Source organism: Rhinichthys klamathensis, unplaced genomic scaffold, assembly GCF_029890125.1.
Source record: "Rhinichthys klamathensis goyatoka isolate OS25496 unplaced genomic scaffold, OSU_Roscu_1.1 h1tg000006l_1, whole genome shotgun sequence".
NCBI lineage: Eukaryota > Metazoa > Chordata > Actinopteri > Cypriniformes > Leuciscidae > Rhinichthys > Rhinichthys klamathensis.
Window position 1 is genome coordinate 771,403 of NW_026606559.1, and position 14,821 is coordinate 786,223.

General features: G+C 35.0%; 2 protein-coding genes across 2 annotated transcripts in view; one reads left to right on the plus strand and one right to left on the minus strand.

The window, feature by feature from the left end:
• The first annotated feature begins 7,473 nt into the window (after nucleotides 1-7,473).
• hint3 (histidine triad nucleotide binding protein 3) overlaps nucleotides 7,474-14,821 on the plus strand; it is a 28,893-nt gene continuing 21,545 nt past the window's right edge. Inside the window, exons 1-5 of the mRNA XM_056256991.1 lie at nucleotides 7,474-7,636; nucleotides 8,134-8,251; nucleotides 8,461-8,530; nucleotides 8,632-8,758; nucleotides 11,020-11,058. Of these exons, the coding sequence (XP_056112966.1) occupies nucleotides 7,508-7,636; nucleotides 8,134-8,251; nucleotides 8,461-8,530; nucleotides 8,632-8,758; nucleotides 11,020-11,058 (483 nt within the window). The 5' untranslated portion in view covers nucleotides 7,474-7,507. The remainder of the gene's footprint in view (nucleotides 7,637-8,133; nucleotides 8,252-8,460; nucleotides 8,531-8,631; nucleotides 8,759-11,019; nucleotides 11,059-14,821) is intronic.
• On the minus strand, nucleotides 12,708-13,594 carry si:dkey-29b11.3 (actin-binding Rho-activating protein-like). Its single transcript, XM_056257003.1, has one exon. The coding sequence runs from the start codon at nucleotides 13,384-13,386 to the stop codon at nucleotides 12,913-12,915; it is 474 nt and encodes a 157-aa protein (XP_056112978.1). The 5' UTR covers nucleotides 13,387-13,594; the 3' UTR covers nucleotides 12,708-12,912.

The following is a 14,821-nucleotide window of genomic DNA, read 5'->3' on the forward strand; positions in this document are numbered from 1 at the left end:
TTAAATGCCCCCATTACTAGCGTTATACGCTAAACAGTTTTTAGAGATAAAACTCTTTACATTCGATTATCATGAAAACAAATCTCAGAGAACGGTTGACTAGGTACCAATGTTTCATTAGACCAAAGGTTCATTTTGCACCGGAGTTCTCCTTTAAGCCAGGATTAGGCCTTAGATCAATTAGAACATTTAAGTAGCTTTTATGAACACGCCTTAGAAAAACACTTTACTGGTGTGCATCTTGAGACAAAATAATGGCACTGTCATATGTCAAGTTGGTTTCAGTTAAAACACCTGAATAATGTAATTTAGTCTGGGACGAGGCTTAAGCCTTGTCTGTAAAACCAGGGGAATGGTAACCAATCACCACTTAATCATTATTTTAGCAAACTCGAATTCGATCTGGCTCCATTCTAATATTTAACGCCCACCTTTCAGCATCCAATCAATTCTCAATGGGTTAAAATCAAGCCCCACCCTGATTTTTTTTTTTATATTAAAAACCCTGTTTCACTCAGAAATATGTCACCGGATGCAATTAAAATGGTTTGCTTTTTGTTTCTGAAGGTTCTGTTCTCTGGTTCAGTGTCAAGTTCTAGTAGTACTATCCCTCTAAGTGGTAGCAGATGTCTTGTGAGAGTGATCCAGGTCTGGCACCGTTAGCTTGGTGTAAGAACGGTCCAGGTCTATTTCAAGGGGATTCACTTTGATTGAGAATGTGAGAATTTCACTGTGATGTGTAATAACCTTGAACAGTGTAAAGAGATGCAACACTCTAAATGTCCCACATCACTCTTGGTGCTGTTCCACAGCCTGTGAACTTGATAAACTATTGGTGCAGTCCTGCAACATAACCTAAAGTTATTGAACAAACTGCTTTGCATATAAACATGCTCATCGGTCTTCATACAGCAGACATAGCAAGTGTGCATGTGTTCAATTTATTCTCATTTAAAGGTTATCTTTGTGAGGTACATTATGACTCTGGCTCATCCTGGATATTACGCACAAAAAATAGTGCCATTTCTGCTCAGTTTCACAGTTTTCTACATCTGTAATTAAATTCAAAGTAGTCGAAACACTAAACTCATCAATGCAGGGTGTAATTCTGAGGCATCTAAAGCAGCAAACGTACATTTTCAATTGTATCGCGCTGCAATGTTTTCGCAGAACTATTGTGTAAATCATTAATTAAAACATTTGTATGTAAATTGTCCCATTGAATTTAGGTAAGAATGGTTTTACGTACAATGAACGCAGAAATTGCTTCTGTCATGCTTGTATTTCATGAACAAGTCCCAATAAAACTGGCAAAGAGCAACAGTTTTTAATTACAATTCTAGATAAGAGGCTTTCCTTTCATCTCAACAGTGTTGGAATTACTCCAGGTCAATATAATGGATTAATTTTCTGTTTGGTGGTATAATGAAATTACATTTTTAACATTCAAGATACAGTTCTAAGTATTTTCATTTTAAAGGGTTTGGTTTCACACTCTTCTCTGTGCTGGGAACTCAACTGGGGCTGTCAGCACAGAAAAGTTGTATTCTGTCAATCTCATGTCGTTCTATGATAGATTGCCCTTTGCGAATGAAAATACTGTCATGCATGTTAAGCATGGCTGATCTGGCCATGTGACTGAAATCTATACCATATAAACGACTGTATTTCAGAATTATGAGGCAAACAAGGGTTTAGTCACTGCTGGTAGATACCCAGCTAACAGGGAACGTAAAATTGGGTATCTTTCGACACTGCATGCTGCTCCGAATCTAAAGAGACCAGAGACTTTTGGCCAAACCATTCAAAGATTATAAGCAAAAATGTCAATTTTACGTATCTCCTGGCCACTAGGTGGCACTGTGGAAAAACTGTACATGAACCCATAAGTCATGGTTGTCATAACACACACCAAGTTTGGTCAGAATACTAAAGCATTTTGGCGTGCTCTTCGTTGAATTCGTTCGCGTGTTTTTCGCAAACGGTTTGACGAATCAACTTGACTTCGTAAAATTTTTGTCGGTATGATCTGAAGATGATCTGGTTCAATTTTCATGAAAATCGGAGCAACGGCCTAGGAGGAGTTTTAAAAAAAAGTCGGTTTTTCGTAAAATTCAAAATGTCTTAAAAATTCTCCGAATTTTAGCGAATATTCTGCAAAGTTTAACTTTAAAGTTATCTGGCCTTTAATAATGTTCTAAAAACATTAGCACAAAAAATGTTATTCATATCGTTCATAGTGCTGTTTTTCTGAAATGTTTTAGTTGGACATTTATCTTACATTTTTTAAATGATATAGCTACTACTTATTTCAGAATATTCAGAGAACATTCAAAAGTAACATTCCCATAATATTTGAAGATTGATAAAATGGAATTTTCCATTAAGGTTTGCATAACCAAGAAAAAAAAAAACATTTTTTAAATGTTTAAAAAAAAAAGGATTTTAAATGTTCAGAGAACATTTCATAACTTAATGGGAACGTTAAGAAAACATTATTTTAGCCTATGTTAGCCGGATACATCATTCAGCAGGCAAAATGCATCTGTTTTTAAGCTATTAGATCAAAAGTGTTTCATTCAAACCAGATTAATTGCATAACTACGCCTGTAGTTAAGATGAGTGGGGGAATGCTAAACTGACTCACTTTCTCCAGGTATTATAAAACTTCCAGGCAAACAGGCTTACCGGTATACCTACATCTTGTGACAGAAAAGCACATTCATGACCCTGACTTTACAGACAGACGGCATCCTATTATGGCACTTGTATCAGCAACTGTCAATCAGCATTACTGGGCAAATATAAGCTGCAATCAACCAATCAAAAAAAAGCAATGATTAATTCAGGGGGAAACACGGTGTCTGTTGGACCTGAAGGAAAGAAGAGAGTGAAATGAACACCAGGTGCCTCTGCAAACCCACAGTAAATGGACTGTGCAGGGAGAAACGAAAAGGAGGAGAGAACGCCTGAAAGAGTGACAGACAGCTGGGTAAACAGAGAGTTTCATGGTACCTGCTCTCTTTAGTTACGCTAACATTTCCATGATATATCTGTCTGGGTAAAAACAGACACTGATGAAGCTACATGCAAGAAATAACCATCAACAGTGCATTCGTTTCAGCTGTGTAAATACAGTTTGTGTTGATAGCTCTACTTCTGCTTAAAAAACACGTCGTGACCTCGGATGTGGGTCTAGTACATCTACCATGGTTTATCTGACATGCATACTTGACGGAAAGAATTAGCAGTGCAGATGTTTGTAAAGAACAAACATGATGAAGCAGCTGGGAGTGAGAAGCTGTTCACTCGCACTTCAAAGATTGTGCTGAAGGATGTCATAACACTGCCTCCTGCTGGAAGAATGTGGCAATAACTCAACCTGTCCGTGTTATGGCTCATTTTTTGATGTTAAAATACTTTGCTATCCCATGTTATGCAGAGACTAGCCTACCGTAAGTGCGCCATTTGGTGTTTTGATTAAAAACACTGTTTGCCTCTATCAGAATAATGCTTGGATAAAGCTAGCTGTTAGCATTTGCTCAGCTGATTCCCATGGAAAAGTGATTCTGCCATCTTTGCTGAATAAAAGTTGTTTTGAGACAATAACTTTTGCCGTAAATGTCAAGTGACTAGCTGTGTCTCATTTCGAAGGCTACATCCTCGGAGGTCGCATTTGTCGGCCGTATACGGCATAAAGGATGTCTTATTTCAGAACAGTAACAATTATAAAATTGACTCTTATTCATAGATGTTAATTTTTGTAATTTCTTAATGACTGCAATGCAGTGGTCAGATTACTGAAATTAATCAATCTTATAATGACGGTATGTGGGCGACAAATGTTACTTCCGGAGGACTAGGTCTTTGAAATTAGTAATTTGAAATAAGTAATTACTTAACGACTTAAAACAAGTATATTCTATATAGTATGAGATATACTTGAAATAAAATATGACCCTGTTTACTTTTGTAGTGCACATTAGTCTTATTGTGAATGATTCATCAGTGCATGGTTTCAAAGTAATTCATTATATATTAATTATTAATTACTTTGAAACCAATTCTTTTTTAATTATTTTTAATAGACAGGCCTATATATTTGTGAGCAATTTTCAGCACCATTATTCCAGTCTCCAATGTCACATGATCCTTCAGAAATCATTCTAATATGCCGATTTGGTGCTCAACATATCTGACATATCGCTTGAGACTTGTAAATATTACAATTCAACTTTATTTGGAGTACTTCATTGCACAATGCACATTTCTTAATATTAAGCCTAAAATGTGTTTTAATATCACTATTAGTAAGGATAGTAGGCCTATAATCTCTGTCTTTAAATGCAAGAGATTTTATACCTAAGTATATTTGCAATAGTACCACTTTAGCACAATCAAATATACTTAAGTATATCTTTAGTTGGACCTCAGCACTATTTCCCGATAACTAAAGTGCATTAAGTACTAAATGTTCCAATTTAGCAGACTTGAAGTAGGCCTATACCAATTTAGTATACTGAAAAGTACAATTGCAGGGTATTTATATTAAGTACATAAATAGGCCTATGTAAATGTATTTGTAGTGTACTTAGCATTAAATAAATGTATTTCAATTACATTTTAGGCCTTGTCCACACGGACACGGGTATTTTTATAACCGGAGTTTTTCCTCCTTTTCACTCGGGTATATACAGAATATATATTAGGTCGCATGCACAGGCTGTCAGATCATGTAAACCAATATCCAAATAGCTATTGCTTTAGCAAACTGTTTGTTTGCATTTGCAATATGTCACATTACGGAAGTTGGATTGCGAACAGCAAATACAGAAACAAGCAGAGGTGAAAAGTCAAAGAAAGCAGATTATATTTCTCATAAAAGCGCCTCTTAACCTCTCAAGCATGTTATTTGTTAAGGCGTAGCCATTTCATTTCATAAAAATACACAGGCTGATTTCAGATTTATAAAGCCAAGTGTGACGGTGACCAGTAGCAATGGCAGTCATCTCAGCGGGACGTATACGGAATGAAAGAGGAAGTTGGAAGTAGGGCAGTACATGATTAAAGAAACGGAATATTTTCCCTTCATGTATGTCTCTCTCTCTCTCTCTCTCTCTCTCTCTCTCTCTCTCTCTCTCTCTCTCTCTCTCTCTCTCTCTCTCTCTCTCTCTCTCTCTCTCTCTCTCTCTCTCTCTCCAGAGATGCATGAGTTGCAGTTGTCACCACCCCCCAACTTCCTCCATTTTAATCAACAGGATCTATTTACAAAGCCGGTGCCTCATGAATAATTCTACAACCTCTTCAGGACAAAACATTGACTTCCTCAATGCTGGAGTTGATATTTTGGTCATGAATCATTTAGAGATCTGTTGTTTGTTGCCAGGGCTTAACTTCATATTTTCCCGGTTATTTCTGAGGCGTTTGTATTTTCCATTCACATCACGCTCATCTTCTATGTCCCACATTTGCCAGTCCTCTCAGTTATCAGCAATTCTGTTTTTTATTTTGTTTGTTTTTTTTGCAATCCTTTGCATTCCAACAATACCATAGCAGACTGTAATTGCATACAGTCATCTTCTGACACATTATTTATCATATAGAGCCGCAGAACAAGAGATAACATAATAGCTTTGGCCAGCTGACAACCTCCAATACAGTGGCTGCAAATTGTTGATTGTCACATAAATTATTTTCACATTCACAATGTAAATAGGGGAGGGTGCACAAGGAGAGTAAATTTGATGTCTCGAGTCATTATTATTTTTGTAATTTGTAATAATGAATCTCTGGATTGTTGGGAGTGCAAATGAGCTCTTAATTTAGAGACTAAACATGAACATGCATTTTAATGACATCATTTGCATACATTAAGACGGTAAATGTGGCGTCCTGGCATATTGGAGTGCTCAGGATTAATTGCTCGGCTGACCCGCTAAACAGAGCAGTTTAACATAGTGTGTTGTCACTCACTTATCCTTTCTGCCTCTCTTGATTAGTAACTTTTAACCGGTCGGGAGCTTCGTCTGAGTTGTTCTGTAGGGAGATGTTTCTCCAAAACTGCTGCGCTGGCTGCTAGATGACAGTGTAATAGAATTTCTTAAACAGAAATAAAGAATACCACAGCTGTGTCTCTGCCGAATTGCTGTTTGAGATGCCCAACTAATCAAATACATTTTTATAAATTAATAAAAATGTTCAGCTTCAATACAACTTAAGCGCTAACTTAAAACATTGGTGACATGCTGTCGGTTACTACAAATTCAACTTACATTTTTGTAACAATGCTTTGTTAATTGTCATTTTTTTGGTGAGACTATAGTGTTTTAGGTTTTAAGTGTTGTGGTTATACTTTTGAAAACAAAAACAACAAGGAAAAAGAGCAATTAATAGGCATGGTGAAACAAAGCTATAAACTCCTCCAGGTTCTGACAATATCATATGAAAAAATATTCTAAATTGGTAGAAGCTTAGAAATTTGAAATACTGCAGAGAGCTGAATGGAAAAAAATATTGTGAATATAAAATAAAAAAAATCAAATGCATACAAAAAAATGTATGCGATTTGAGCTGTAAAGCTGTCTAAATGATCCCTTTTTGGTGAGACTATTTTAAGTGTTAAGTTTTGTGGTTATATTTTTGCAAACAAAAGAACTAGAGGAAATGTGAGGATTTTTTTAAACCATTAAAAAGAAATAATGGTGAAACCAGAGCTATTGAATAAATACCTCTAGGTTCTGACAATATCACATGAAAAAAATATTCTAAATTGGTAGATGCATATGCCTATTGAACAGAGCTGAATAGAATTTCCTATACTCAGAAATTACATTTCAAGAAGTGTGGGTATTCTTCTGATTTGATCAGAAAATAAATTCATGAACTATGAACTGAATAAATTTGATTAAAAGTCTAGCATTCTTATAGATGAAGCAACAGGAACATAAATTATATTAAATCTATAATATATGCAGTGTTTCTTTTGTATTCTCTGCAGGGTGATTTTGACATCCACATCAGGAAATGAGGGACTCAGTGGAAAATTTGAAGATTTTATTTTTATTCTTCTAACAAATATTGCTATATTTATAAAGATTTCCTTTCTGACAAACTGGGCAGTTATTATGTATTTTTTTCCTCACCTTTGTCACTTGCTCACTGTTGGATGACACTATTATCTGTAAAACTGCTTTGGAAGCATATTTAGTTTGCTGACTGAATTAAAATATGTATCTTATTTTCTAATAATGGATAACAAAAAGATATTAACTTAATACAAACTATATATTTTCCATGTAATATCTTAGTATTTTACTAAATATCCAATCATTTAATTTCGAAAACAACAATTTGTCCCCATTAATGTTATCGTTTTACACAAAGGGATCAGTATATTTAGGGGTTCTTGACTTAAAAAAAGAAAAACGAACTCAGAGGACTTGTATGTTGAAATGACGTGACGCTCGTGCTCGTGATGTGATTAGGTCCGCCTTCACGCGCTTTGAAGATGGCAGCCGCCGTAAACACACCGACACCTGAGAGCGGGACAACGAAGACCGATGACGGTGGATATGACCAAAAATGTATTTTCTGTAAAATCGTGAAGGGGGAGATGGGAACTGAGCTCCTGCACAATGTAAGTGTGCTGTCAGTGTTTTATCTAAGATAACAAATAAGTGACAGTGAAGATAATAAAGTGTGATGATACGATGAGGCTAAAGATCACAATTCAAAATGTTTCATGAAATCGTAAAGTAATTCACCGACATGTCTTTATTTCATAAAAATATTACTTGCATTTTAACTTTGTCAACAACAACAATAGAAAAACTGTATCAAGGTTACTATAGTTCCATAGTTACTAAAGAATCATTTTACTACTAAAATAGCAATGTGATTAATTTGCACAGCCATCGTCATCAATTATTAATACTACTAATAAAGAAATTATGCATATTGAAATGAATTTGATATGGTTTTACAATAATTCAAGTCATGTTTTGTCGTTTATTGGTCACTTAAGCACATTTTAAAACATCAGAAGTTGCAAATGTGCTAAAAAAAATTACTTGAAGCGAGACCCTATCACTGTTATTTATTTATTTATTTTAAATAAAACCTTTCTCTTTTCAGGATGAGACTGTGTCCTGTTTCAGAGATATACACCCTGGAGCTCCTCATCACTATCTGGTTGTGCCAAATAAACATGTGGGCAATTGTAAATCTCTCAGAAAAGAGCATGTGCCATTAGGTAAACACGCTGTGATTTATCAGAGACTGGTGTAAATGTTTAGACATATCTGACAGGAGCTTTTCTAGAGCCTTTCTGTAGTAACAATCAGAAGTAATGAGTCAGTTTTACCATTTACAAGTAGTCACAATTCCCAATTTAGTAACACATACTGCAGCATGCATGTTTGACTAAGCAGTCATCTGTGTATCTATTTTTGTGTTCTTTAGTGGAGAAGATGGTGGAGATGGGGAAAGAGATACTTCAGAAGAACAATGTAACTGATTTAAATGATGTTAGGTAATGGATAAAACATCTGATACTTTGCCACATATACTAAAATCGAGTCCTTGTTCATGTAACATGCCAATTTATGCCAACATGTCAATCGTATTTCCAAGGTTTGGCTTCCACTGGCCTCCTTTCTCCTCTGTCACACATCTGCATCTCCATGTTCTCGCACCCGTCAGTCAGTTGGGCTTCATGTCACGCTTGGTCTACAGGCTAAACTCATATTGGTTCATCACGGTAAGCAATCAAATCAACCACCCAACAATCCACTATTCCCCCTATCCTCCAAGTGCACAAGTAAATTACATCCACTAAAACTAATAATCACATTCCCTTGGAGCAGGTTATTGATGCATTAACAGACTAAATGTTTTCTGAGCGTAGCAATTTATTACGCCTGTTGAATGAGACCTTTTGTCTTGTAATTGGAACAAGCAAACTTTATTAAATTAAAATGGACAAGCTACAATGGCAGGGGATGAAACCCTTTTTTGTTTTTGCCAGCACTAGTAGATGCGGCTGAATGGAACTGTGTGGAGAAATAACGATACTGGTCTTACCAGTTCTACCACTACAACGTTTTTCTTTACGTTTTAAATAATAGAATTGTTGATTTACCCTTGCTTTTGAGTATGCAAGTGATCAATGACAAATAGTCAAGTAACATTTATTTATATAGTGCTTTTTACAATACAGATAGTTTCAAACCAGCTTTACAGAGATAACAGGAAAATAATGCAACAAAGTTTGTTCCCAGAAGAAAATAGAAATGAAAAATGTCATTTTTGTTGTAAAAAAGTTCTTAATTTAGTTGGAGAAACTAAGTTATTACTCTGGACTGGAGAAAACTGTGATGTCATCATCCAGCTCAGTTCATTTCTTGTATAATAGTGTCAATGCAGGCAGATCAATATTATTGTTGAAAATTGAATTAAATGTTAAATTTAAGGTCCCCAACTAAGCAACCCAAAAGCCAATGGCAACAAAGGTGAAAAAGGCGACATAAAAAAAAAATAAAGCTTCAAAAGTATATATTTAAAATAATTTTGTTTTCAAAATTGATGTAATGCATATTTCTGAGCCAGGAACAGTGCGTTTAAACAACTATTAGTTAAATAACATTTCAAAGTGTTTAAATTAATTTTTGACTTTTTTTTTTTTGTCTGCTGGTACAATCAAATATTTGTAAATATATATTCCTAATTTTATTGTGAAATCTTAGCACAGTAACCGTTAAAGTGTCTACAGTGCCGAACAAATTATTTTGGGGTGTATTTTATTTATATTAGTTTATATAAATTATTGCATTCTAGTGGCAAGGTATTTAGTATCTTTAGCATCTGATTTTACTTTTAAAGACAGCTAAATGTAAATTATAAAATAACTAATAACCTAGTTTTTAGCCATTTGTGCACGTGACTTCTTATTTGTTGCTTTAAATCAAGAATTTATATGGTTGCAACACCGGATGAATATCAGTTGTGCCACCTGACAACATTAATAATGACAGGGAATAGTTCAGTTCATCTTTATTCATTTCCCGAAGGCAATTTGGTTGCAGCATACACATAGGACACACACACATACAAAAAAAAAAAATTACCTTAGGTTTAAAAACTTTACAGCTGAGGGGATAATTGAATTTTTAAACCGATTTGTTTTATTAAACGGAGTTCTACACCGACTGCCAGAAGGGAGATGGAACTCATAACTCATAATACATAGGGTGGGAATCATCTAACAATATGCTCTCGGCTTTACCCAAAACCTGTCTATAATATAACTGGGCCATAGTCATCTGCTGCCTCCCCGTTATTTTATTTCTCTGATTTACGATCCTCTCAATACAATTCTTATTTTTTACATTCAGAGAATTAAACCAGCACAACAATGAAAAGGATAATAGCGACTCAATATAGGATCTGTAGAACATACACACATCAATGTGTTTTTTTTTTCCATTTCAATTACATATAAAAATAAAATACAAATGTTTTAGTCAACAGTCTCTATTGAAGTAAAAGTGGTAAATTGATAAAAAACAGAATAAATCACATGACATCACATTCGGAATGCAAGAACTGTAATAGGCTACAGTGCAAGTAAAGAGATGAATAACAACAAAGTTATGATGCATTATCATGCTTACGGTTATTACCTCAATTCATAACAAAATGTTTAATGTTTAATATTATGTGTTCTATTTTATTTAGAATTTCTTCTTATTAAAACACCATTTTAAATAGTTTTCTTATAGTCTGTTTATTTGTGGGGACGGTTGAGCGACCTGACATTTGTGGTGTTTAAGATACCAAAATATAAAATAATATTTATTATTTGAATGTACTGAAAATGAATTCAAACTAAATAGGTTTTACAGAATGAAGTGATGCATGTCAAATATTTTAAAGGGAAATAATGCACTTGGACACAAAAATATGCACGTCATGTCACTGACCCAAATGTATAGCTAACTCTTGTCTGTTTTCACATTACAGGCAGAACAGTTACTCCAAAAGCTGAACTCTATGAGCTAAGTGTACAGGAAGTGAGAGATACATTCATGTTTGAGATGCCCAGAGCCACGTTACACATAACAACAGTCCAAGTCAATCTGTTTGTGATGACAAAAGGCCACAGGCGAGTCCCTCGGGGTTATAATACTCATTAATGCTACTTTTATTGTTGGTTATATTGTCTACCAGACGGGCTAATCAAATTTGCAGCTACAACATTGTAGCTACTTTTGAATTGATTTGAAAAAAGAAAAAAAAGCATGCTGAATAGTAATGACATTGATAAACTTGACAGAATCATAAATCTTTTACGGTGAACAGTTTGGGCTCCTTTCAGTCTTACTCAAATAAAATGAATTTTAAGGATACAGAGCAGTAAAGACTTTTTAAAATATGAACGAGCTGAAAATGGCAATTAAGCTCAATAATTGGATTTAGCTTAGCCCAAATCCACTGCCGAATGATTTCAGCATCAGAATACGGCAGCGTTTTGTCATTCTGTACTGCATGATTCACTTCTGTTTATGCCATGACAGATTTTACTGTATAGATATAAGACATGTATGCCTCAGATGTATTTAATTATTGAGTGATGTAAAGTTGTAATTGCACTGTATGATGTGTGTAAGCATGTAAACAAAATAAATAATAACCTGCATAATTGTTTTATGCTTTTTAATAGTTTTTTTTGTGCTTCAAAACGATCACATGATCATCACTCTAGATATATTTTATATTAATTATATTTATAATAAATTCAAAGCAACTCCATACACAAAAGTAGACATGTATTTTCTATCTAGACAATACTTGTAATATCCTTGCAAGTGATTCATCATATTAGAAAATAACATACAAATAGAAAATTTTTTTTTTTTTAGTTTCAATAGTAAACCATTGTGTACCTTAACACTGTGCATCAAAGTGATGGCAAAAATATGATTATGGTTTGAGTATTATGGCTTCTCAACACTACAATGTTGCATGTTATTGTAGGTGTTCATTTAAAGGGATAGTTCACCCAAAAATTAAAATTCTGTCATCATTTACTCACTCTCAAGTTGTTCCAAACCTGAATTAATTAATTTCTTCTGCTGAACACAAAAGAAGATATTTTGAAGGAAATGGGTAACCAAACAGTTGATGGACCCCATTGATTTCCATAGTATGGAGAAAGATTCTATGTAATTCAATGGGGCCCATCAATTGTTTGGTCAGCAGAAGAAAAAAAAAGTAAGTTTGGAACAACTTGAGGGTGCATAAATGATGACAAAGTTCCCTTTTTTGGGTGAACTATCCCTTTAAAGGTGAAAGCGTGCATTTTTTGAAAATACATTTTATCCTATCACAGTTTAGTGTGCAGAGATATCCAGAATAAGTCATTTATAACTAATGTTAAACCAATCTAAGTTGGTCTCCTAACTAGACCTCTATCTGGAAAGTACTCAAAACCAGCAAATAGACAGCCTAGCCAGGCTGATGGGCAACTTTTTTTTTACAAGGAACTGAAAAGTGTAAGCATTGTTGCTTTGCTTTTGTGGCAGCCCCTCATAACCAATGGTATGAGAAGGGGGCGGGGCTACTTGTTTGGTTGACCAATGACAGACAAGAGTGTTTTGAAATCTTGTCTAAAACATTATTTTTCCAATTCCGCTTGGTGGTATAGAAATGTCCCACTTTGAAAGCATGAAAAGGTAACATAATATACCAGTTTGCTACATTTAAATTCATTACACTCAAGTCAACAATCTCATTAGTAATAGTTTCTTTGGCCAAAAACTAACCCCTGTTCAAGTAAAACAGATGCCTATAGTGCAATTTTGGACAGTAATATTGACTTTGAGGCAGGCACGTGGTGTCCATCACTTCTGTAAATCACTGTAACAAGGTGATGAGAACTTCATCATCTCTCCCCTGCCACAGCATCTCCCCTTCAAAGTGCACCAGCGCTTGCTTGCGTGCCCGCAGAAGAACTCCCACCAGTTTATCAGAGATGGTGACGTATCTCTCGAACAGCGTCCCGAACCGCACAGCCGGCCTGCCGTCGTCTCTGCTCTCTCCGATCTCCTGAATGACCTGGCAGAGCTCAGTGACCTCTCTGCTGATGTGGGAGTGGGCGTCTTTCCCCCTCTGCTCTGTTTTAGAGCCCTCTAAAGGCCTGCCGTAGCCCTCCTGTCCTCGCTGGATCTGCGGGGGAATCACCTTGCCGTTGCTGAAGGGATTGTGTTTCTGATACTCGCAGTGGTCGTTGGACCATTTCTGCCAGTTCTCTGTCAGGCCTTTAACAGACACGGTGCAGGTCTCTGCCCTGTCGTCATTACGCTGCGCAGGTGCTTCGTCCGTCTCCATGGTGACCTTTGGCTCACAGGACGGCTCTAGTTTTCAGTTCATGCTTCACTGTTGGCACAACAAAGGCTGTGAGTGAGAAGATTGCATGTCGTACAGGCCTTAAATAACTTAAAGCCTCATGAAGTCTACAAGTAAGACTGACCCAATGTAATCAATACTAGTCTGTGCGCTTAAACTAAACTATATCGTAAAGATAAATATAGTTATTGACTATAAAATAAATACTGATCTCAAAATTTGAGGTAGAACCACACAAGTGTACACTGTCATTTTGGAATTTAAGAAAAAATGTCCAGGACACGGTTATTATCGTTAATTAAACGTAAAACTATTAAAAACATTTTTGTTCATTGACATAGGGCTGAAATAAAATAAAAAATATGAATATAAGATAAGATAAATAACTTCAACTAAACGAAAATTAGAAATGTTGCAACTAACTGAAACAAGTTTCAGATGAAGCAACTAATTAATAAAAACTAAAACTGAAATAGAAATAAATGAAACCTAAATAATATATAATGAATACAAATGATGAAAATATATAAAATGAAAACTTAAAATATAAAAAGACAAATGATGAATAACAGGATAAATATATTAAATTCACATTTTTTTATACATGACATTTCAAAGATTGATTATTACTATGTTCATCAATTCATATGAACTGTTTATGGAAATATCTCATGTTCATACTGAAAAAAAGAATTATTTTAATTAAACATTTTAATTATAGGCCTACTTCCTCAAATTTGGACAATTCTGCAACCTCAATTTGAATTCTATTTAAATCGAGAAACTGATTTTCTTCTCAATAAGAATTCATTCTCAAAATTCAGAAATATAGACATTAGAGATATTTTTCTCAGTTCTATTCTGAAGGTCGCACAGCCCTGCATAAAACGGCACAATATACAATACACATATACAACAATACGAATCTACATCACAGTAAAGATTAATGACAGCTTAGTTTAACGATTTAATCTAGCTACTTTACAAAGATTTATTTGACATCGAAATATATACATCACACGTTAAGTGTAGGCTGCCATAACACCTTACCGCCATTGTTTGGCTTCTTGTGAATGGTTGTCATGTTGTACAGCGATGGAAGTGGATACATTACAAGTTGTGCAGTGGATACTTTTCTGACCGCTTCTGAGAGTGATTGACGTGTAAACTAACCAATGAGAGTATGACAATCATGTCACTGTACGAGATGATGAACCAATGACAGGGAAGATTTTAGCCCCTTAAGAAGTTAATGAGTGTGTAAATCAGATTAAAATATATTATCAGGAGGTGACACTAAATCGTTTCCATTTTCTAAAAAGACTATAAACAAAATCACAGGTGAAAAATGATTCGCCTTTCACGAAGAGACCGTTCTGTCGAGCACATAGGCAATTTACCTAATTTTACTCATGGG

Bases quoted from the DNA above. Each gene is read 5' to 3' on its own strand.
- si:dkey-29b11.3 (XM_056257003.1), bottom strand. From the start codon at position 13,386: ATGGAGACGGACGAAGCACCTGCGCAGCGTAATGACGACAGGGCAGAG.